Genomic DNA, 24,401 nt, shown 5'->3' with positions numbered 1-24,401 from the left:
TCGGCCCTCACTGGGTGCCAGGCCTGGGCTGGGTGTGGGGGAGAGAGAGGGGCAGGTACAACCCTTGTCCCCTAAAAGACCTTGGGCCGGGGTAGGGTCTGGGAGATGCCTGCACCCAGGTTCCCAGTGCATGGGTGTGACCAGGTACAGGGGGCACAAGTCGTCCATGCCTGAGGGCCGTGTGTGCCCACGTGCAAGTCCTGGGGCTGTTCTCACAGGCCAGCCCCGGGGGTCACTGCAGCCCATCAACCTACCTGCCCGGCCCTTACCTCGCGAGGAGGGCCACTCCCTGTGGGTAGGTGTCCATGGTGGTGAAGAAGTCCCAGCTGCCCTGCAGCTCCAGGTGGGCAAAGGTCTGCCAGGGCCCCGCGGTGGACAGCAAGCTCTTCAGCGCCTCTAGTGACATGCTGCAGGGGAGTGGAGAGGGTCACGGGGCCAGTCCTGCCGCTGGGGAGGACTTGTTAACAGAAATAGTCAAGTTTCTGAGTCACAGGGTGGAGGGGGGGTCCCACCTGAGCCTTGAGGGATGGTGCCTTTTAAATTGTGGGGCTCAGATTCCAGAGAGGGCACAGAGAGGGCGGGGGGAATCGTGGAGATCCAGAGAAGGGTCTGTCTGACACTCCTGTGCCCTTAGAGAAGCCGGGCTCCACAAATACACGCCCATGTGCAACAGAGAGAGCACTCCAGGCGGGAAGCATGGTGACAGAGCGCTGGCCAGAGACCAGCTGGCATCGTAGCGCCCCACCCTCCCCCCGTGGCCATAGTCCCTACAGAGGAGGAAGCAGTCCAGAGGGTTGGTGCGCCCTGTCCTGGTCACACAGCCTGGCCAGGAGTGGCAGAGTGGAGTTGAACCAGAGCCCTTGCCCCGTGCCTGCACTGTGATGTTGTGACCATGGGCCCAGGCCCTGCAGGAGAACCCAGGCCCAGGGCCCAGGAATGCAGATGCCCCGCTCTGTGCCCCCACTCTGTGCCCCCCCCCCCCGCGTCTGGTTTCATCACCCACGTGAGTGCGTCCCCAGAATGAGACTGTCAGCTCCACCCAGGCACATTCTGAGCAGATTCGCAAAACCAAGTGTCAGAGGGTGAGAGACTCCATGGAAGTCCCCGGGGGTGCCAGCCAGAGTGCCAGCTGGCTTGTTATCTTGCTCTGAGCCGTGCCACCGAGAAGAGGCAGCATTTTCTAGGTCATTGGTCTCAGCCACAGAGTGACGGTGGTTTCAGGAGAAGGGAACTTCGGGACAGAGTGGCGTTCTGTCCCCTAGGTGGGGATTTCTGGGAGCCTCTGGTTTCACCAGGGCCGGGGCTTCCAGAGAGACAGTGTGGTCTGATTTGGGGACTCCCGCCGGGCTCTGGAGAGAAACCGGGGGCGGGGCCCACGTGGGCGGGGGAGGCAGAGGCAGTGAGGTGAGGCTGCGCATGGCGGCTCTCTCCCACCTCTCCCGCATTCTGGGAGGAGGACTTTTTTTTTTTTAGCTTATTAGGGAAGATTCATGCATTTTGCATTGGAGCTCTGAATAAAAAAGGAACTTGATGCACATTCGAATTCAGAAGCAACATGAGAAGAAGCGACACCCCCCCTCCCCGTGCTGCGCCTTGGGGAGAGCTGTTAAAACTGACAAATTGCGTGAAGCACGTCGTAATACAAACAAATGAAAAGAGCCGGGCCCCTGCGGTTTCGAAGACGTGCTTATTGGATTTCTCAAGACAGATCGGATGCGGAGGGAAGCTGAGTCCACCAGCCCACAACCAGGACGAGCGCGGCCAGCCGGACCCTGACCATTCTACACAGGTTCCATTCACACTGTCAGGGCAGGGGTGGCGGCCAGTGACTGTCCGTGACATCAGCACAAAACTGTCCCGCGGTCCTGTGACATGCACGAGGACCCGGAAGGTGTCGGCCTCCACGGGGTGGGCAGCAGCCAGGTGGATGACCCCGCCGTGGTATGGACTCTAGCTCAGCAACGCATGGACATTGTGTGGGGCTCAGGGGAAGCCTCTGACCCTTTCTGAGCCTCAGTTTCCCCGTCTGTTAAGTGGGGAAGACACAGTCACCTCACAGACCCTGCCTGCAAGGGCCACTCAGGGTAGATGTGGCAAACATGGCAAGTGCCATCTCATGGAGTCCCGTGTGGCCGGCTGAGTATCTGCTGGACACTGAGTACCCTCGGTGACAAGTCAATGGGACACACACACTAGCCCTCTGAGCGCTCTCCACGCTGACTGCTGCGCAGGCCACAGATGGGGTTCGGAGGGTTGAATGGTGCCCCCTCAAAAGTTATGTCAAAGTCCTAACTCCCGGTATCTGGCAATGTGGTCTTACTGGAAATAGGGTCTTTGTAGATGAAGTCAAGTTAGGAGGCGACTAGGGTGGCCACCAGAATCTATCATGTTTGGAGTCCTGATAAGAAGAGGGATTTTGAGATGGAGAAAAAGGGGAGAACCCCTGTGGAGAGTGAGGCGTCTACAGGCCAAGGACACCAAGGATGGCTGAGAGCCTCGAGGGGCAGGAAGGACCCTTCCTACAGCTCTCAGAGGGGGCGTGGCCCCGTGGACACCTGGGACGCCCGGCCCCTGGCACTGTGAGAGAGTGAACGCTCAGCTGTGGCACTCAGTCACTTGGCCCTCGGAAGTGGATGTGTCTTTCCTGGCAGGTCCTGTGGACACCTGACCTCTGGGGGCTGGGCGTGGCCGCCTCCTGGGACTTCTGGCCGGGCTGAGGCTCCGTGGGCAGGTTCAGCTCCAGGACGTAGTGCAGCTGGGCGAGCAGGACCAGCAGGAGCTGGGGGTAGGCCTCCCGCACTGTTGTCTCGTACTCCGGTGCGCGCTGCAGCTGGTGTAGCGTGCTCATGGCCTGTGGGGGTGGCAGGGGACACGGACGCTCCCAAGATCTGTAGCCTAGGGGGCCAGGCCTGCTGACGGACCATCCAGTAAACCCATTCCAACTACGCCTTTCCCTCCTTGCTCACTGGGGCCAAGTCCCGGAGCTGTCCCTCCCGCGGCCTGGCTCTGTCCACTCACACCGCTGCTTGGCTCCAGTGCTTACAGGGGTGCTTATAGGGACGTTCAGCCCAGAATGTTCTCAGGGGGAGGGCTGAGTGCATAGTGATGACAGGGAGATGCGGGATGCAGGGGAGGCCCCCTGCTGCTGTGTGCCGTGGGCATGGGAGGCCGGCGTGAGCACGGGGCCCAGGGTGGGGGGGTGTTGGGGAAAAGGGCCGGCTGAGGGCCAGGCGTGGGGACAGGTGGGACTTCCCTTCCGCCACCGTGTGCACCTGTAGACAGCAGCTGTCTAGGTGTCTTCAGGTGGGGAGGGGAGCTGTGTGCTCTGGGCTGCTGCTCTGGGGACTTTTGGAGCAAGGGGAGGTCTCAGCCTGGCAAAAGCCAGGGCTGGGGCAGGGCTGCCGCCTCCTCAGAGCCCAGCTGAGGGGGACAGGCCAGGCCAGGCGTGTTAGGAAGGGAACTCCCTGTTCCGGGGGCCTGGCTTGCGGGGAAGGCTGGGGGCAGGGCAGATTCCTGCTGGAGGGCGGGGCGGCAGGAGGCAGCCTCTAGGATTCCTCCACAACCTGCCACCCCCAGAACCCGGCCCCCTCAAAGGAACCTGACCTGACCGCAAGGCCCCCCGTGTGACGCAGGCTGCCCAGCGAGTGCTGAGTCCTGCTGGTCTCTGTGCCCGAGTGCTCGCCCCAGCCCTGCAGGACCACCACGGCCCACCTCAAGGGGAAACGGGCTCTGGAGGGGTCCAGAGCCCTCAGCCAGGGAGTGGGAACTGGGCCTGGACCCAGGGGCCCGTGTGGTCAGCTCTGGCTGGGTGTCCTCGGAGGCCCTTCCGGGCAGGGCAGGGCTGGGCAGGGCTGGCCTTTCCTCCTGCCCGGGGCCTGGCACATGGTGGTACCCAGACACTACTGATATCTGACTGAATGCCCACGTGATGTCCCCTCAGCCTAGGGGCAGTGGGTGATGGCTTCTGGGGGGGCGGGGGGGCGGCAGGGACTCACAGCCAGTGAACGCAGGTGGGTCTTCTTGGGCTGGAGGCTGCTGTCGCTGGTCCCGGTGGGCAGGGGCCTGTCCTGCAGCCACCCCAGCAGCGCGGCCAGCACCCGGCGGCCCACAGGCGGCTCGGTCCCCAGGGCCCTCCACAACAGCAAGGAACGGCTGTGGGCAGAGAAGGAGTGAGGGCTCAGCCACACCCATGCGCCTCCCGGAAGGGGCCTCTTTCCACTCTGCCTGGAGGGCTCCCCATGGTCTCTCCTGGGAGCTGTGCGGGGTCCCCCTCTTGGGCCTGGGCTGGCCGGGGTCCACTCCTCCAGGCCCAGCCTAAGTCAAGTCAGGGGCCGCCACTGGTATGTGCAGAGCTTCGTAGTGTCCTTGCGCCTATTTTGTGGGTGGGGAAACTGAGGTCCAAGGGCGTGGCCCTCTGAGAGCCAGGGAAGGCAGGGCGCATCGGGGCTCCTGAGATGTAGGTGACTGTGACAGCCCTCTGTCTTATGTGTTAGGTGATCTTTGTGCCTGAGGGCTGGGTAGAAGGGGCTGCGGGGCGGGGTTGGGGGCTCCAGAATGGTGGATGGGCGCTGGGAGGGTCGGAGTGGGTGGGCTGGATGAGCTCCTACCCCCAGCTTTCAGACAGACCCAAGAGATGGCCCCCTGTGAGCCCTGGGGAAGCCACCCCCTGTCCCATCTGACCCTGGGCTGGGTGGTCACAACAGCCCAGAGGACTCTGGGAGATTTCCAAATGTGGTCACTGCCCATCTGGAAAGGGGGGCCTCTGGAGCCAGAAGGGCCTGGGGCACAAATCCCCTTTCCGCCCCGTGATGGCCCTGTGACCTTGGGCAAGTCACCTCACCTCTTCCGGAGCAAAGCCTGCCCCCAGAGGCTTCAGTGAGATGACTCCCCAGGAGCCAGGGTGCCCCGGGTCCAAAGTCTCTATTCTGCTGCCTGTGGGCATCCGTCACCCAGTCAGTGTGTGCGTGCTGAGCACTGCCACGCACAGGCCACCTCCCGAGAACCCGGCGGGGACAGAGCCAGTGAGAACCCCTGACAGGATGGGAATGACCCCTGCCACCGGACACGGGCAGCAAACAGGGGCACGGGGGACTCTAAGTGCAGGAAGCAGGGGAGGGTGTGGGAGGGGACATCCGGTGTCGTCAGTTTTAAGGAGGGCAGTCGGGGAAGGCTTCGGCGAGAAAGGGACATGGGCACAAGCCTGAGGCTTTTAGGGCAGAGCCACGTGCAGCTCAGGGGTGGGGGGAGCCTCCCTCCAACTATATGTGATAAGTTGGGGTGACCCCTGAACGCACAACGTCAAAGAAAGCCCGATAAAAGAACCCTGAAAGGGTACAAACGACACCCTCTCTGTTCACGTGTCTGGTAGGACATGCCCTGTTCTCTCCCGTACTCGTCAGACAGAATGACCCAGGGCGTCAATGTAAGGCCATCCTAGCGCGGGGACCCCACGGGCCGCTGGGACAGCGGGAATGTGATGGAACGGGACACCTGCCTCGCAGAGAGAAACAGCAAGGCTGCCGCGTGCCTCCGCCAGCGCACTGGGGGGCGGGGGGAGGAGGCCGGTCTCCCGGGGATCTGAATCACAGAACCCGCCTCGGGGTCTGATTCGCACCAGCAGTGTGGCCCCACAGGACCTCAATCCCGGAGTTTAAATTGGAAATGTTGGCAGGTGCAGGCGGATAGTGCCCCCAGGGGACCGAGCGGCTAGGTGTAAGCACCCCCCCCCCCATGTCACATGCCCTCCCACTGCCTAGATGCTGAAATGTGGAAAATGCTTCTGAGGACGAAGGCAGTCAGGATAAATCCTAGGCAGCGGAAGTCAATGTTTCCTTGAGAACAAAGGCAGGGCAAGAAGGGGCCGGGGAGACGACACAGAAACCGTGACCCCGGCGAACACCCGCATGCCACTGTCACCATGAGCCGAGAAGAAAGATGCCGGTGTCGGGGTGCCGCCCGGCCCCGCCCCGTGGCGATGGTGGGTAACGGCGGGAAAGGGACGGGCGGGCATGCGCGGTCTGAAGGGCAGGCGTCAGCCTGCGCAGCTGTGGGGAGGGGAGAGAAAAGGGCGGAAAGAAGGAAGTCCCCCTGTTGTACATTAAGGGGCGAAAGGGAAAGACGCCCAAGGGAAGGGTGGAAGGGAGTGGGAGAGAGCAGAGAAGCCAGGACTCTGCGGGACCCCTGGCCCTCTTCCCGGCCGGCCGCCCCACGGAGAGGCCTGCCTGGCTACCCGGACTTTACTGAGCCGACAGGAGAGGGTGCTGTTGAATCTGAAATTCCGCGGGAAGGGCTGCGGTTGTGTTTTCTAGGAACAGGAAGAAGACGAACAGATCCACAGAGTAATTGCAAAGAAACCAGAAGACAGCAAATCAACACACCTCAGAGGAGGGAATGCTCCCCTGAAAACCAACCGCCTCGATGCAGAAGAGCGGGAAGACGACACCCCGAAGGCAGCTAAACGCACCTGAGCCAGCGTTTAAACATTCGAGAGCAGCCGCTGCGGATTGTGCACGTCAACAGGAGGACACACAAGCACACACACACACACACACACACACACGCACACACGCGCGCGTGCAGCCGCTCATGAGAAAGGAGAAGAGGACTGAGTTCAGAAAAGAGACAGAAACAATGACAAAGTTGTCTCAGAAATAATAACAACAACAGTAATTAAAAGAACACCAGGTGCCCAAGAGAGAGAGGACTGAAATGAAGATTGATGTAGAGGCAGGGAGGAAAGGCAGTCAAAGCAGTGAAGAGAATAAAGGCGAATCTAAGACCGAAGTCCGAAGGGTCAGAGAAAGGGGGAGGGAGTGGACATGAGTGACAGGTGAGGAAATAGCGGCCTCTCTGGCTGGCTGGGTTCTCTGTAGACACCGAACAACAACGGAACAGAACTCATGTTTGAAACTATAACCAAGAGAAAATTTTCGGAGACAACAGCAGCAACAACAACAACAACAACAAACTATTTAAATCTACATATTGTAGGAACCCATCAGGACCCGGGGAAATAAACAATCAACTCTAAGACATTTCTTAGGGAAAATGTTACATTTCAAAGATAAAGGAAAAAAAAATAAACCCACGAGGTCTCTGCTCAAAAAGGTCACACAACTCACCATGGTGAATAAGTTATCGTTGTCCAACTTTTCAAAGACAAAGCAAGCATACAACTGAGCAGCATTTATGAAACACAAGAAAAGATGAACCAGGGATTTTATACCCAGACAAGCTGTCCTCCACTATGAAACAACTTTCCACATAAAGAACCCGGGTGGCGGGGGGCCTGGGGGGCGCTCTGAAGCCATGAGCCCTTCTTGAGCAAGCTCTTAGAAGAGGAGTTTCATCCAGCAGAGAGATGAGCAGGTAACTCCAGCAAAGGAACTCAGCTCAGTAAGCATACACACTAATAACAAACTTGCAACTGAAAAAAAAACAACTGGAGGATATGAGAGTCAGAAAGAGGAAGAGAGGGTAACCTTACCGAGGGTGATACAGTCCACGGGTGGGAGTTAAAGAATAGGCATAAAAACTGCAAAACCAGGCCTGACCTGTGGTGGCGCAGTGGATAAAGCGTTGACCTGGAAATGCTGATGTCGCCGGTTCAAAACCCTGGGCTTGTACGGTCAAGGCACATATGGGAGTTGAAGCTTCCTGCTCCTCCCCCCCTTCTGTCTGTCTGTCTCTCTCTCTCTCTCCTCTAAAATGAATAAATAAATAATAATTAAAAAAAAAAAAAAAAACCCCTGCAAAACCAGATTATTAGAAAGGTCAAGTAATAAAACAAGGGACTGGGGGCATTAAACCAGGTTGGGAGCACAAAGGTAACCACTAGAACAAAAATACAGCCTTTTCTAAATGAGAAAACACCCTGAAGGTCAGAGAACACACATCTGGTAGATACAGAAACACAGCAGGTATAACAAAGCTCACAATTACAGAAGGTTATGATGAAGCTGAGACTCAACGGCCCCTCCCTGTACTCAGCCCTGTGGGGGTCCTCGTGGACTAAGAGGGGACCCGCAGGAGGGCAGGGCCAGGGGAGGAAGGGGGTCGGCAGGGGGCAGTGAGGGAGGTGGGGCCGGGCACCTGTCCAGGGGCACGGAGAAGTCCAGGAAGGCGGACACCAGCTCAGGGGTGTGGCTCCGGGCCAGCAGGGTGATGGCCTGCAGCACATTTTCCTTGGCTTCTGGGATGCGGATGGAGCAGAGCTGCAGGTGGATGGCTCTGCCCAGGTTGGCAACCTGTGCAGGGAGGACGAGTGTGGGGGAGAGGGTCTGCCCAAGTGGGGAGGCCAGGCCCATCCTGGTGAGCCTGCAGGGGGAGGGAGGCCCCGTCCTGGTGAGTGTGGAGCTGTTTCAGATATGGTCCTCTGGGGGGGGGGGGGATGTGAGGGGGGAGACACAGCCCTGCTCTGGGCTCCTGGGAGACAGTCCCACTATCTTTCGCAAGGTTATCTGAGGTCTTCCACTGTGTCTAAATGTCACCCAGTCATTGGATGGGTCAGACACACCCATTCGTCATCTCCTGAACATGCCACTTTGGCATATACTGTTCCCTGTGCCCAGAATGCCTCTCCCCTGCCACTCTGGGTGTCTCTTCCTCATCCATTCGTACCCAGACCCAGTACCACCCACCTGAGGTTTCTTCTGCAGGACCTGGCATTAGTCACCCTCTGCCTGGGGGCAATGCCCCACTGGGCACACTTTGTTGCCTATGCATTTCCTGTGCTGCCCAGTCCTTATCTGTCTGGGGTCTCTCCCCGCCGTCAGACCAGACCAAGAGCTCCTGGTGGGTCTGGGCTATGCCCTCTCCTTCCCCATTTCCCATACTGCTGCTCTATAAAGCCTGTTTGCTTCTTGACCCCCCCTTCCCCCAGGGCCCCAGCACACCTGCTGGGGCCATTTGCTCCTCCCTCCCTCCCTCCCTCCCTCCCTCCCTCCCTCCCTCCCTCCCTCCCTCCCATCTTTGCTTCCTTGGGACCTATCAGGGTGGGTCTGTGTCTCCCCCCTCAGGCTCAAGCTCGGGGCCACTACCTTAGCCCAGAGGTTCCAGCCCTTGGGTACTGACTGCTGGGCAAGCCCCCTGCCCTCTGCCCCATCTTGGCCGGCCCTCAGCGGGTTCCCCAGCCCCTCACGGTCTCCAGCTTGGCCCCGTGCTCCTGGACGGCAGTGAGCAGCATGCTGGAGGCCGCCTGCACGTGGGAGGGGCTGGTGGAGCCCAGGCCCTCGACGGCCGTCCAGATGAGGTCGGTGAGCTGTGCCAACGTGAGATACTTCATGACCTTCTGTAGCAGCAGGAATGGAGGCAGCCATCACTGTGGGTCACCTGTTCCTGGTGCCACTTCCCCCTTTGCTTGTACCCCTTCTCCTCTGTTCCAGCAGCCTCGAGACTCCAAGCACTTCCACATTCCTGAGCCCCACTCCTCTGGGTCCCCCAACGTGTAGCCTGGTTGTCTGTGCATCTCTCTGAGCTGACCACAGCCCGGGGGGGCAGGAAGGGAGGCATGATGCTCATCACAGGACAGAGACCAGCTCCCTTCCTGGCTCAGACCCTGCTCATCACAGGACAGAGACCGGCTCCCTTCCTGGCTCAGACCCCGGGGCTTGTCTGGGGACCTACGTGGCCGAGTCCTCTCTGCCTGCCTCTGCTCTGTCCTCCCTTCATGGGCTTCCTCCCTGCTAGCCTCCGCCCAGCTAGGCTGCCACACCAGGCTCTAGTCCCCGCCTTGCATTTATTTTATTTTATTTTATTACAGAGACAGAGAGAGAGAGAGTCAGAGAGAGGGATAGACAGGGATAGACAGACAGGAATGGAGAGAGATGAGAAGCATCAATCATCAGTTTTTCATTGCGACACCTTAGTTGTTCATTGATTGCTTTCTCATGTGTGCCTTGACCGTGGGCTTTCAGCAGACCGAGTGACCCCTTGCTCGAGCCAGCGACCTTGGGTCCAAACTGGTGAGCTTTTGCTCAAACCAGATGAGCCCGTGCTCAAGCTGGCGACCTCGGGGTCTCAAACCTGGGTCTTCCGCATCCCAGTCCAACGCTCTATCCACTGCGCCATTGCCTGGTCAGGCCTTATAGCATTTTAATTGAGAGCAACTGAACTTCAGGGGTGGAAGGAACTTCAAAGTCACCTGGACCAACCCCAAGGCTTGAAGAGGGGTGCGGGCCGCCCTCGCCCTGTGTAGGGCAGAGCTTGTTGGGGTCAGACCGTGTTTGGAACCCAGGCCTCGTCCCATAGGAGGGCCCCCTCCCTGCCTTCTGCTCCCATTCTCCCAGGGGCAGCTCTAAAGGGGGTGACTGTCACTTTTGATACCAGAGCATGAGCTGCTCAGGGTAATACAGTCTCTCAGAGACCTGCAAGGTGGTGGGTGGGACCCCCTCACACCACTATCTCCGAGAGGGAGGGCAGCTCAGCCTGGGGCCGCTCAGGTTGGACTTCCCAGAGAGGCTCTAGCATCACTGCCTGATATATGGAAGCTACCCGACATGGCTGCACGTAGCTATTCAAACTTGATTTAATTAAGTGAAATGTAAAACTCAGTTCCTCAGTTGTACTGGCCACAGTTCAAGTGCTCAGAGCCACGCGTGGCCGGTGGCTGCCTTGCATGGTGTGGATATAGACACTCCCAGCCGTCCGGAGAGCTCTGGTGGAAGGCTGGGACTTGGAGCACCTGATCATCAGGAAGATGAAACCCTGGGGTTGGGGCGAGAGCTGGGAAGCCTGATAGAAAATTACAATGTTTGCAAAAATAGTAAGGATAATAAAATGATCCTTTGCATGTTAGGATAGTTGTTAAAATTTTTGAAAGTGTGCTAAATGTTTGTATGTATATTCAATATAAAAATAAGTACTAGGCCCTGGCCAGTTGGCTCAGCAGTAGAGCATTGGCCTGGTGTGCAGGAGTCTCAGGTTCGATTCCCGGCCAGGGCACACAGGAGAGGCGCCCATCTGCTTCTCCACCCCTCCCCCTCTCCTTCCTCTCTGTCTCTCTCTTCCCCTCCCGCAGCAAGGCTTCATTGGAGCAAAGATGGCCCGGGTGCTGGGGATGGCTCTGTGGCCTCTGCCTCAGGTGCTAGAGTGGCTCTGGACGCAACAGAGCGACGCCCTGGATGGGCGGAGCATCGCCCCCTGGTGGGCATGCTGGGTGGATCTTGGTCGGGAGCATGCTGGAGTCTGTCTGACTGCTTCCCCGTTTCCAGCTTCGGAAAAATGAAAAAAAAAAAAAGTACTAAATAATGGATGTTATAATATTTATTAGAATCTTCTAAAATTTTGCAAAAAAAAGGCCTGACCTGTGGTGGCACAGTGGATAAAAGCGTCGACCTGAAAATGCTGAGGTCGCCGGTTCGAAACCCTGGGCTTGCCTGGTCAAGGCACATAGGGGAGTTGATGCTTCCAGCTCCTCCCCCCTTCTCTCTCTCTGTCTGTCGCTCCCTCTCTGTCTCTCTCTCTCTCCTCTCTAAATATGAATAAATAAAATTAAAAAAATAAAATAAGTAAAATCTTCTAAAATTTTGATAAAAATTTTTGTAGGAACAATAGGTTTGGTTGTCAGAATGTGAGAATAATTTCAGTAGAATATTTATATTTTATACTAGCTTTTAAAAAAGAATATTAGGCTATTACAATAGAACATTTGTTAGAAGATTACATTTAAAGTTCTTTTCTAAAATGTTAAATTTTAGTTCAAGTTCTAGGATTTAGAATGTTTGTAAAGAAATTCAACTTGAATGGTGTTTAGATGTTCAGAATTCTAGAATACTACAATTTCAGAATGGGTAAATACTTTGGGGATGTTTTACTTTAACTCAGAGCATGATAAATGTCAGATGGGGTGACAGTGATAGTAGAATCAGTGATGGTGGTGATGATGGTGGTGGTGGTGATGATGGTGATGGTGGTGATGGTGGTGATGATGGTGATGGTGATGGTGGTGGTGGTGGTGATGACGCTGGTGATGGTGGTGATGGTGGTGGTGATGATGGTGATGATGGTGGTGATGATGGTGGTGATGGTGGTGGTGATGGTGATGATGGTGGTGGTGATGATGGTGATGATGGTGGTGATGATGGTGGTGGTGGTGATGGTGATGATGGTGATGATGCTATTGATGGTGGTGGTGGTGGTGATGATGGTGATGATGGTAGTGATGGTGGTGATGGTGGTGATGATGGTGATGATGCTGGTGATGGTGGTGGTGATGGTGATGATGGTGATGATGGTGATGATGCTGGTGATGGTGATGATGGTGATGATGGTGGTGATGGTGGTGGTGGTGGTGATGGTGATGATGGTGGTGATGGTGATGGTGATGATGCTATTGATGGTGGTGGTGATGATGGTAGTGATGGTGGTGATGGTGGTGATGATGGTGGTGGTGGTGGTGATGATGGTGATGATGCTGGTGATGGTGATGATGCTGGTGATGATGGTGGTGGTGATGGTGATGATGGTGGTGATGGTGGTGATGGTGGTGGTGGTGGTGGTGGTGATGGTGGTGGTGGTGATGATGGTAGTGATGGTGGTGATGGTGGTGATGGTGATGATGGTGATAATGGTGGTGTTCATGATGGTGATGAAGGTGGTGATGAAGGTGGTGATGGAATAGTGGTGGTGGTGGTGATGATGACAAAGGAGGTGGTAGTGATGAAGGTACAGTGAACCTAGACCACACAGGGAATCAAGAACAGACTTGGGACTAGAACCCAGGTCTGTTCTCCAAACATTTCCTTGATCAGTACCCTCTCCCATCCTGTCCCCTCTCTGTGCTCCTGTCCATCACTGCCACTTATCCATAGGAGAGCGAGGGCTGAACAGCCATTCTCAGTGTTCAGGGACAGTGCAAGGCGGGGCAGACTGTCCCTTCTCAGGTCCTGGACATTACGCTACAAGTAACTCAGTCCATCTGAGGGCCCAAATGCCCTGGCGTCCCTCACCACTGGTCCCCACTGAGCTGATGGCCAGTGGAATGCTCCCTTCCTGCTCTGCCTCTGCCTCTGGCCCAGGCTTTCTTACTTTTTTTCCCCCGGCATAAACTGTGGACAAGCCAGGTTCCCGCACTCTGGCCTAGATGATTGATGTACTGGCCTGAGGGCTTTAGGTCTCCGTGTTAAACTTCTGATCAGCCTCACTGACAGCTCACTGCAGCTGCAGAGAGCTCGGGTTCCGGAGTCAGCCAGGACTAGATTCAGAACCTGCCGGGCCCTTACCACTTCTTCGCACTGGGTCCAACTTAATGGGCGGTTATTGAAGGCTGGCTGTCCCACTAGGCCCTGCGCCAGGCCCTCCTGAGACCCCGCTTCTGGGCTGGAGTGCACAAGGTCTAACGAGGGCAACTGACAAGCACACACACAGGGTCTTCACTAGCCATGGGTTCAACACCAAGAACGGGCTAGCCGAAGTCGTCATGTCCAGAGACACCATGAACTGCCCACTTCAGAACATGGCACCAGGCTCCATGCCACCCAGCCCACCTACACCAGCACCTAGCCCTACCCAGTGCTCAGCCTTCAGAGCTCATGCAATTCAAATGCAACATGAAATGTCACAAAGACAGGGGAGTTTGCTGTGGTGATGGAAGGGACACCGGGGAACAACTGGACTCCCTCAAGCCATTGACCAAGGAGGATCTGGCCAAGGTAGAGCAGGTGACAGTGGGAGAGGGCAGACAGGCTGTGCCTGTGGAGGAGCAGAGGACGAGGAGGGGTGCCAGGGGAAAATGAGGAGTAGAGTATATTTCTGCAGAGTGGTCATCCTGCAAAAACCAGACTCCAAGGGAAAGATGTCGTATGGTGCCTCAGAGAACCCCTACCATGACAGTGGCCCCAACAGCGCCATTTGTGGAGGCTGGGATATCATTGGTACCACTGTGCCCATTTTACAGAGGAAGACTGAGGCTCAGAGAGAAGGAGCTTGTCCAAGATTGAAGCAGTGAGACACAGATCTGGGACTCAAGCCTAGGCTGTGGACCCCCGAGTCTGTCCCCAGCCCCTCCCTCCAATGCCCTCTAGGCCCCACTTCCCTGTCCCAGCCCCAGGGCCTGGGCTTCTCCAAAAGCTGTCAGTTAACTACCAACGACGTAGGCGAGATCCTGGCCTAGGTTTTAATATGCACTCCCTGGCCCGGGTGCTGACCCCCTGGGTCCAGCCTGGCTGCACCAGCAGCCGGAACCCTGTTAGAGGGGGCTGCGGTGGGGGTCGGTGCAGAGCATGGCCATGGCCCCCCACCCAGACCTGCCCACGATTCTAAGGGCTTTGACCTTGATGACTTGTTTGCTGCCAAGCTGGAGGACGCGGTCCTTTAGCAGCACCATCCTCCGGGGGACGGCGGGAGTCACCTTCTGGTCTCCGCTGGTCCAGCGCTGGTCTCCGTGGTTGCTGTCCTGGGAAAGTGCTTCCTGCAGGAAAGCCTCTGTGGGCCGGGCGGCACCAGGCGGGGTGAGCGTGGGGCAAAGGCAGGCTTGGGGTCTAGGTTGGGACAGGTGGGAGTTAGGGTGGGGTCACTGGTAACCAAAGTCAGGCTTGTGCCCAAGTTTGGGAATGGGGGTCCGGGTGAGGCCATCACAGCACTGTGGTTGAGGTTAGAAGCAGGTTTGGGGGCCGGCTGGGGGGATCTGAGCTCAGGAGTGCTGGTGTGGGTTGGGCCGAGGCTGTGGCTAGGTGGCAGTGGGTCCCCCGTGGTGGTCTGCAGCGGCTCACCTTTCTGATGCATCAGGAGTTCATAGAGATGGCCCAACCCTTCCAGGCTGAAGTTCTGGGTGGCCACGTCCGGGTCCTGGCACAGGACCCCCAGCATGCCCATCAGCTGCCCCATCCGTTTGAAATCTTCTTTCGGCTGTAGGTGGAGGGTCGTGCGGGGCAACCTCGAACGGCAGAACCCACCCACGGAGCCCATGGAGCCCCCCCCCACCCCTCCCACGCAGCCAGGTCAGAATGGACCTCCTCCAATCAGGTGACAGGGCTGGGGTTTGGGTTTGGGCACAATGTAAGGGGTGGTCACAAAACTCAGAGATCAAGAGAAGTAAGAGTTTCACGGCATATTTAGAAATATTAAGAGGAATGGGAAAACGCAGCGATAAAGTAAGTTGCCCAATTGTAAACAAAGACAGCGAGGGACTCCGTTTCCACGACCCGGCCCCACCGGCTCCGCCCTAATCCCAGACCTGGTTCTCCCTCCTAAAACTTTATTTACAGCAGCAGGCAGCCAGCCCAGGGGCCGCGGCGTGCCAACTTAATATTGTTTAGAGTGTCACTTCAAAACATTATCGATCTTGACGGCAGCGTGTTTTGGCGCCCCATAAATGTTGTGCCGCGGGCACCCGCCTGTCCCTCGATCCGGTTCCGTGCTGTAGGCATTGATTTCGAGTAAATTGAAGCCACTTGGATCCCCTCTCAAGGGGTCCTCCTCGTCATGGGCGCGCTGGAGGAGTCTGCGCAGTGAGCCGTGGGCACAGCAGACCTCGCTAGCCAGCACCACGCCCAGGAACTAATTTCCCGACCTCTCCACGAGGCACCTTAAGGAATCAATGCTGATTTCTGACTGACAGATGAAGTATACATCTCATTTCCTGAATACGGGCTGACGTTCATTCAACCCGGGAACGGCAGGGACAGAGAGGGAGGCTAACCTGGGACCCCTGAACAGAAGGGTGTCTCCATGATGGACCGGGGGCGATGGGGTGGTGGCTGTCCCTGTAGTAACTGCTAACCCTAGTCTGGGGCAGGGACGCACACCTTAGGAGCCCTTCACGACCCCCACTTCCTCTGGTTCCCACTGTAACCCTCTGAGGGATCATTTCTCCCCATTTCATGGGTGAGAGGCTGAGGTTCAGGGTCCGGCTTCAAGGTGCATTGACAAGAGCCCAGTCTCCTGGGTCAAGCGTCAGGGCACCTGGGTTCAAAGCCCAGCTAGGAGGACTTGAGAGGTCCTTAACTTCCCCCCAGGCTTGTTTCCTCATATGTAAAAAGGTGGGTTATCCGGCCACCGCAGGGTACTCAGGAATCCACCCTGTGTTGGTGGCAAGGGCACGCGGGGTCTTGAACCCTAAGAACCCTGGCGGGCTTTGGGAGGGGTTTGGCTGGGACTGCAGAGAGGGTGTGGGGTGTGGGGCGCGGGGCCAGAGAGCCGCGTACTCACGTCCAGGTGGAGGTTCTTGCGCAGGAACCTGAGGAGTCCTATGCAGCTTTTCACAGCCCGCTGCCGCTCGTGCACCTTATCCGACGCCAGCCAGACGTACAAGTGCTGCAGTTGGGCGGGGGGCAGGGAGGGTGCTGTAGCCCGGGACCCCGCTCTGGCCCGGCCCTGCTCACCCACAGCGAGGCCACACCCTCACCTGATACCCCGCCCACCTCAGCTCTGGCCACGCCCCCGGCAAGGAGCTTATATAAGCGAGGCTCAGGGCCCGCCCACCATAGACTCAGGCTCCGCCCCCTCAACCTCCACCCTTGCGGGGTGAGGCTCCTTTGTCCTTTGTACAGTCTCCGCCCACGCCCCGCCCACGCCCCCGACAGCCGCGCTATCTCGGGAGTGTTTTCCTCCTTTTGTCGCCGGTACACCCCTGCTGCCTGCTGGTCAAAGCCCTCTGAGCCTCCAGTTGTTAACCTGTCGCGCACAGCGCGGCCCTTTAAAGAACAAGGTTTTGCTGGGTGCGTCCTAAACGCACGGAGTTATAAAGGGAGACCAAGGCCCAGGAAGCCAGTTATGGTGAACAGTTTGAAGCCAAATTAGAGTCTCTTTGTTAAGGTGATATCTGAGTAGAGTAGTGATTCTGGACGGAAAACAGTACTTGGGGATTCTGTGACGTGGTTTTGTTAATCCAAATTCGGAGGGACCCGAATTATGGAAGACAGGAGCAAGGTCCGTCGTTTACACATTAAAGCTTTATTGTCTAGCTTGGCCAAGCGGCCGGAACTCCGACAGAAATCTGACGGAGAGCGCGCCGGCCCTTTGTTCTACTTAGTTTTTATAGTTTTGTAAGTGGGAAATACAGAAGCAAAAATTGCAATTAGGAGACCCTTACCGCTATTGGTTATAGTCATATGTCCTTTAACATGATAGGACCACGTTCAATTTGCAAACCATACATCATTTTGGAGAAAACAAAATTTACAAGTCAACACAATGGTAGAAAGATATCTTTTTACATATTAAAAGGCCTTCCTATATTTTCTAGTGTCCATCCGCCATCTCTCTGTCCAGAGTCAGAGGTATTAACCACATGCATTTACATAAGAGAGGTAGTTTCCGTGGGGACAAATGCCCGCAAATGGCTCATAGTTATAAGAAAAGGTTTATTTTGGCTTTTCCCTTCCTGCACCTGGCTAGCCATTCACTCCTTTCCCCACAGGTGTGGTGGAATGTCAGGGAATCTATGCTTTCCTTCCCTTTTCATTTACAATACAATGGCAAGAGCCATCCTGGTTATGCCAATCACACAGTACAGAGACTATTCTCACAATTTCTCTGCACACCTTAACCCAAATTAATAAAATGTTCTCCAAGCCTCCTAAAATATTAATTCTGTAGCCTTTGGTACTTTACAACACCTGCGGGTGAAATGACTCAGTGGCTCCTCAGTTTTGCCCTATGACATCTGTGACTTTTCCACTGGTGGCAGACAGCCACTCTGGCACTGCTGTGGTTTGTCAGCCACGTTCCCGGGGAAGGGACATGCTACTACTTTGCAGCTTGAGGTGAGTGAAAATGCTGATGCGATTTCTTCCTAGCCATGCTCACACACCCTGACTTCCATCGTTGCCCCCTGGGTTGGGAGTCCCTGCTGGCCTGACCTCACCCTGAGCACCCTGCTCATGCCCTGGCCATGCAGAACCCTCTCCGTTTGGGCTCATTGTACTCCTGTGTGCTGTTCACGTAGCCCGTAGCCCCCGTGTGCCTTCTGCCTGCAGGGCCCTTCCCTTTCCTTCCACCTCCCCTCCCCTTCCCTTCCACCTCCCCTCCCCTCCCCTCCCCCCTCCCCCTTCCCCCTTCCTTTCCCTTCCTTCTCCTTAGTCCTCATTAGGAGAGTCCCAGTGACCTTGACCTTTGACCTGTCTGGGTCTTTTTCTGCCTCTGGATACTGTCATTGACTATTGACTGGTCACTTTCCTGCCCCCAGAAGACAGGTGAGAAGTGGGGTGGTGGGCTCATAAAAACCCCTTATAGATGGGGACACTGCTGCGGGGAATGTTCTCTGGGAAGTGGGAGGGCAGGTCCCGGCCAGGGCTGGACCATGGCCTGTTTCCTCAAGAGCTCCCTTCAGTGTGGCATTTAAGGCCCCTTCACCACTTGGCTGTACCTGCTCCCATGCCCCTCCTCCCCACTAGTCCCAAATCATAGTGATCCCTAAAGAGCTCAGCTCTAGAGCCTCCTGGGCCACCCCCCCTTCAGGCCTCGTCTCCTCCAGGACCTCCTCCTGCAGTCGGTCACCCTGGGGCCCAGCCCTGCCTGCGCCCCCCCCCTGCACTGCCCCCCACCCCCCTTCAGGCCTCCTCTCCTCCAGGACCTCCTCCTGCAGGCAGTCACCCTGGGGCCCAGCCCTGCCTGTGCCCCCCCCTGCACTGCCCCTCCCCTTCAGGCCTCGTCTCCTCCAGGACCTCCTCCTGCAGGCAGTCACCCTGGGGCCCAGCCCTGCCTGCGCCCCCCCCTGCACTGCCCCCGCCCCCCTTCAGGCCTCGTCTCCTCCAGGACCTCCTCCTGCAGGCAGTCACCCTGGGGCCCAGCCCTGCCTGCGCCCCCCCTGCACTGCCCCCGCCCCCCCTTCAGGCCTCGTCTCCTCCAGGACCTCCTCCTGCAGGCAGTCACCCTGGGGCCCAGCCCTGCCTGCGCCCCCCCTGCACTGCCCCCGCCCCCCTTCAGGCCTCGTCTCCTCCAGGACCTCCTCCTGCAGGCAGTCACCCTGGGGCCCAGCCCTGCCTGCGCCCCCCCCTGCACTGCCCCCCACCCCCCTTCAGGCCTCGTCTCCTCCAGGACCTCCTCCTGCAGGCAGTCACCCTGGGGCCCAGCCCTGCCTGCGCCCCCCCCCTGCACTGCCCCCCACCCCCCTTCAGGCCTCGTCTCCTCCAGGACCTCCTCCTGCAGGCAGTCACCCTGGGGCCCAGCCCTGCCTGCGCCCCCCCTGCACTGCCCCCGCCCCCCTTCAGGCCTCGTCTCCTCCAGGACCTCCTCCTGCAGGCAGTCACCCTGGGGCCCAGCCCTGCCTGCGCCCCCCCTGCACTGCCCCCGCCCCCCTTCAGGCCTCGTCTCCTCCAGGACCTCCTCCTGCAGGCAGTCACCCTGGGGCCCAGCCCTGCCTGTGCCCCCCCCTGCACTGCCTCCCACCCCCCTTCAGGCCTCGTCTCCTCCAGGACCTCCTCCTGCAGGCAGTCACCCTGGGGCCCAGCCCTGCCTGTGCCCCCCCCTGCACTGCCCCCGCCCCCCTTCAGGCCTCGTCTCCTCCAGGACCTCCTCCTGCAGTCGGTCACCCTGGGGCCCAGCCCTGCCTGTGCCCCCCCTGCACTGCCCCCCACCCCCCTTCAGGCCTCGTCTCCTCCAGGACCTCCTCCTGCAGTCGGTCACCCTGGGGCCCAGCCCTGCCTGCGCCCCCCCCTGCACTGCCCCCCACCCCCTTTCAGGCCTCGTCTCCTCCAGGACCTCCTCCTGCAGTCGGTCACCCTGGGGCCCAGCCGTGCCTGCGCCCCCCCTGCACTGCCCCCCACCCCCCTTCAGGCCTCGTCTCCTCCAGGACCTCCTCCTGCAGTTGGTCACCCTGGGGCCCAGCCCTGCCTGCGCCCCCCAGCTCACCGACAGCAGGAAGTGCAGCTCCTCTGCCGTGGGGTTCTGCGTGATGAAGGCCTGCAGCATCTGGTCCAGCGCCGTGGAGGTCTCGCAGTAGAGGGTCTGTGTGGGGATACTGAACGGTCAGGTGGCTGCCAAACCCCAGTGGGTGGACAGAGGGGAAAGGCGTGTGCGGGTCGAGTGCTTTTGGCCTCTTGGAGCTGGGGTTGCCCATTCCTGCAGACTGCCCAGGCCAGGCCGCCCCAGAGAGCTCACACAGGCCCAGGAAGGGCCCGCACAGGCCCTGTTTGACAGACGGGGAGACTGAGCGGGAGGGTGCTCTGGGCTTGCCCAAGGGTACAGGATTCCCCGTGGCCGAGGCAAGTTCATCTCTGGCAAGGCTGGCTTGCTAGGTGTCCACCCCGCGCAGGGCCTGATCTTGGAAGGGCTCTGAGTGCCCCGTGCACTGCTGAGCCACCCCCGTCTTGAAACTCTTAATAGATTTTAAACAAGAGCCCCACATTTTCATTTTGCAGGGGTCCTGGTAAGTTACGTAGCTGGTTCCAATTCTTGGGTCCCCCATATTAGACAGACCCCAATCTCTACTGCTTGGCTGTCCAGGCATGCGCAGGGAGGGAGGGGGCCACAGAAAATGACCCAGGCCACCCTCCATCACAGCCCATCAGAACAGAGCCCTCGGGCACTGACCCTCGGCCTCCTGGGTGCCCTGGGAGCTCCCTCAGCTCTCTGAGTTGCTGCTGGGAAGGTCAATGCAGGGTCTGCTGTAGCAGGAGCTCCCTGCCGGGACCTGGGCGGCAGGCAGAGCCGGAGGTACTGCCCGAGGGCCCCCGCTGGAGAAGGGGTGCAGGCACCCAGCTTGCACCTGGATGTTGGGTGGCTCCAGGAAGAGGCAGGTGTGCTTCTCTAGGACGTCCAGCTCCGGCAGGGTCAGCACGCTGCGGAGGCAGACGGACAGGAACCGCGATTTCTTCTCTGAGTCCAGGGTCGGCCTCAGTTGACTGTGTGGAGGACAGAAGGCGGGGAGGGAGGGGTGTGAGAGCTGGGGGTGGGAGGGGGCACCTGCCGGTGCAGCCAGGAGCGGGCATTCCCTCCCCTCTCGCCTTTCCACCTTAACCAGAGGCTCACGTGTATACTCTGCCTCCCCAGCCTTGTCCCTCTGTGTCCTGTGGTGAGCCTCCTGTGCAATGAACTTCCGCAGGGATTTGCAAGGGACTCACCGGACAGGCTGGGAGCAGGGGCTCGCAAAATCCTGCCCCCTAGGCACCCTTTTATGGGGCAGTCTGGCATCTCCCTGCCCTGGTTGCACCCCTGGGATTTGAACCTGGTCTGTCCACTCTGGGGAAGGCCCGCCAGTTCCACCTGCCACCTGCCACGTGCAGGGCTGGGCCCGCAGGATGCTTGGCGGGTGCCTGGTGTGTGCCCCTGCAGTCGGAGAGCCTGCAGCCCTGAGCCTCCGCTTCCTAGTCAGACCCACTGTGTCCTGGCCAGGGCAGGGAGGCCAGGTCCCCCGTCACCCCGCCTGTGGCAGACAGCTAACTCAGGGCCTGCCACTGCCTTGGGGTTCCCGAGTCTCCCTCCCTTCCCTGGGATGATGGCTGGAGAGTAAATTCAGTTTCCTTTGTATTTGCTCCTCTGACTACGGAAGCCCGCGCTAGACCCTGCCTGCAGCTTGGATCCTGCCGGAGTGACTGCTGTGACCTTGAGTGTGTAGGGGAGTCAGCTAGCTCTGGGGAGCAGCTGTGTACCAGACCGAGTGCTCAGGCCCCTAGGAGCTGCCCATCCCCCAGCCTCCACAGCCGGGGGGGCTAGCCCTGCCCAGCGGGGCCTTGACCTCTGACCTCTCCCTGCTGGGCTGTCTTGCTGGCCCCCCACCCGATGGCGATGGCGAGGTGCTGTCTGATGCCGGGAAGGCCCTGCGGGGGGCTGGGCACCTACCAGAGGCTGCAGGTGACGTGCATGACCTGCTGGCGTGTGGACGTGCACAGGGTGTTCTTGGGTTCCTTCTCCATCAGAACCTGTGAACGCCCGGGGTGGGGTGCTGTCACTGGGGGGGGGCGCTGTCACTCACGGCTGGGCCGACCCCACTCCTGACACCAAGTCTGATCTCTGCCTGCAGACCTCAGTGCCCAGCGCCTGTGTGACCACCGCAGGACTCTGCTCCAGCTCCTCGCCCACGGGGTGGCCTGGCCCCCACGTTGAGAACTAGAGCGTGGACCTTAGAATCAGATGGGTCAGGCCTACATGCTGCCTCCCTGTGCACGAGCTCCGTGGCCTTGGGCGCGGCCCCAACCACTCCGAGCTCTGTTTGTTCAGAGAACGTGGCGTGGCGTTGCTGCACGCGCCAGGCATGAAAAGAGGCGCAGCAGGAGCTCAGCAAATAGGGAGTGCTACTGTGACGACTCGTAATTGTCTGTCTCTAGTGTGTTTCCTCCCTAACCTGGGGCTCTGTGAGGCCACCATCCCTAGGACCTACTGGTCTCTAAGTCAGCATGAGCAGAATGGATGGGCTGGGCTTTTCTGGGCCTCAGTGACGTCAGCTGTGAGGCGGCCGTCGCTGGCCAGCGCAGGGCCCCTGGGAGAACCGCGTGAAGTAGGGGACATGGGTTGGTTTCCAGGTGTGAAAGCCCGTGGGAGGCTTGTACAGGCTCTAGAAATCCAGCTGCCGCCCCCTTCCCCGGCCATTGCCCCCTGTGAACACTGCTGGCCTGAGGAGTGGGCGCCCTCGCTCTGTCCACCTCCCCTGCCCCCAGGGCCGGCACTCACCATCAGACATTCCAGAAGCTCGGAGAGCTGGGAGAACTCGTAGCTGTGGGCGCCGCTGCTGCGGCTGATGGCCTCCACCAGCATGCGGATGGCAGCGAGGAAGCTGTGCTTCAGGGTCTCATCCTGGCGTGGGGGGGACAGGCCCGGGAGCCAGGGGGTGGAGAGGGCAGGAGAGAGTGAGAGCCGCTTCCACGTGGCCGGCCGCAGGCCTGGGAGGGGGAGGGGCGGCCCCGGGCACTGGACCTGCGAGGGGGTGGGGCGGCCGTGGGCGCTGGACCTGCGAGGGGGAGGGGCGAGCACTGGACCTGCGAGGGGGAGGGGCGGCGGGCACTGGACCTGCGAGGGGGAGGGGGCGGCCCCCGGCGCTGGACCTGCGAGGGGGAGGGGCGGCCCCGGGCGCTGGATCTGCGAGGGGGAGGGGGCGGCCCCGGGCGCTGGACCTGCGAGGGGGAGGGGCGGCCGCGGGCGCTGGACTACCCAGGAGCTGTAGCGGAAGAAGAAGATCATCCGTGACAGGACGTTGTCCACCCAGGGGAGGATTTGGGCCTTGGCCTTGGCCGCCATCTGACCGTAGGCCAGGAGGATGGTGCTGCTGGCCCACTTCCACCGCAGGTTCTCCGGAAGCTGGCCCTGCGGGGGGGGGGGGGGGGGGGGTGCAGATCAGGGCCCTGCTGGACCCCGGTTCTGGAGCAGCATGATGGGAGGCATCGCAGGCCTGACCAGGGTGCCCTGAGGGGTGGCAGGCCTCAGTTTACCTCAGTAGAAATATAGAGAAAATTATTCTTTTTTTTTTTTTTCAGGAACAGAGAGAGAGTCAGAGAGAGGGATAGATAGGGACAGACAGGAACGGAGAGATGAGAAGCATCAATCATCAGTTTTTCATTGCGACACTTTTAGTTGTCCATTGATTGCTTTCTCATATGTGCCTTGACCGCGGGCCTTCAGCAGACTGAGTAACCCCTTGCTTGAGCCAGCGACCTTGGGTCCAAGCTGGCAAGCTCTTTTTTTGCTCAAGCCAGATGAGCCCACGCTCAAACTGGCAACCTCGGGGTCTTGAACCTGGGTCCTCTGCATCCCAGTCCGATACTCTATCCACTGCGCCACCGCCTGGTCAGGCAGGAAAATTTTTCTTGCCTGTGGGAATTACCCAGGGTACAGTGTGAGGATGGCCGCTCCATCCTTCCGCGGGGGCACAAGGTTGACCTCTGGCCCTTGTCTCATGTTTGATATGTGGCCCATGGCAAAAGAGCTACTACTAACAGACACACAGCGGTTACCACAGCGGTGCAGGAGCTGCCACAGAGCACCGCCTGGCTCGTTTTAACTACAACTGCCGGCAAGGGAGGAAGAAATTATTAAAGGGGCAAGCTGAGGCATGGGTGTGTGTGTGTGTGTCACACTACAGGTGGGCGGAGAGGTGGGGCCGAACTGAAGGCCAGGACATGAGGTCCAAAGCTTGTGCCCCTAACTTGCCCCAGGGGACCCTGCTGGGGAGGGACAGATCTTTCTGGAGGGGGAGGGCCCCGACGTCCCAGTCCCTTGCCAAGGCCCCGATGACACTGGAGCTGGTACCTTTAGGGAGAAGCTGTGGAGGCTGCACTTGATGGGTGTGCTCCGGCCAAACTGCTCCAGGACGGCCCACACGTGGTCCAGGTGGCGGACCGCAGCCAGCCCCACCGTGAGAGCGATGCCCTGAGGGGTGGGGAAGCAGAGCCACCATGTGGAGTCCCAAGATCAGGCCTGGCCCCTCCCGGGGTGTGGGAACTGAGGCCCAGAAAGAGAGGGGCCCCCTCTGAGGTCACAGACATCTCCCATACCTGCACATCCTGTAGGTCATGCAGCTCTGAGCCCAATCC

At 58.9% G+C, this 24,401-nt stretch overlaps 1 protein-coding gene across 1 annotated transcript in view; it reads right to left on the bottom strand.

Moving 5' to 3' along the window:
• Window positions 1–24,401, bottom strand: part of LOC136328448 (maestro heat-like repeat family member 5) — a 44,751-nt gene that overhangs the window by 4,771 nt on the left and 15,579 nt on the right. The window contains exons 9-22 of the mRNA XM_066264611.1: window positions 24,118–24,237; window positions 23,023–23,169; window positions 22,546–22,668; window positions 21,718–21,797; window positions 20,570–20,780; window positions 19,789–19,884; window positions 16,147–16,251; window positions 14,667–14,844; window positions 14,270–14,403; window positions 9,140–9,289; window positions 8,092–8,246; window positions 3,996–4,152; window positions 2,670–2,851; window positions 270–413 (exon numbers count right to left, since the gene is read on the bottom strand). Of these exons, the coding sequence (XP_066120708.1) occupies window positions 270–413; window positions 2,670–2,851; window positions 3,996–4,152; window positions 8,092–8,246; window positions 9,140–9,289; window positions 14,270–14,403; window positions 14,667–14,844; window positions 16,147–16,251; window positions 19,789–19,884; window positions 20,570–20,780; window positions 21,718–21,797; window positions 22,546–22,668; window positions 23,023–23,169; window positions 24,118–24,237 (1,982 nt within the window). The remainder of the gene's footprint in view (window positions 1–269; window positions 414–2,669; window positions 2,852–3,995; window positions 4,153–8,091; window positions 8,247–9,139; window positions 9,290–14,269; window positions 14,404–14,666; window positions 14,845–16,146; window positions 16,252–19,788; window positions 19,885–20,569; window positions 20,781–21,717; window positions 21,798–22,545; window positions 22,669–23,022; window positions 23,170–24,117; window positions 24,238–24,401) is intronic.

Source organism: Saccopteryx bilineata, chromosome 3, assembly GCF_036850765.1.
Source record: "Saccopteryx bilineata isolate mSacBil1 chromosome 3, mSacBil1_pri_phased_curated, whole genome shotgun sequence".
Taxonomy (NCBI): domain Eukaryota; kingdom Metazoa; phylum Chordata; class Mammalia; order Chiroptera; family Emballonuridae; genus Saccopteryx; species Saccopteryx bilineata.
Note: the sequence above shows the minus strand (reverse complement) of the source record. Positions and strands in the feature narration are given on the sequence as shown.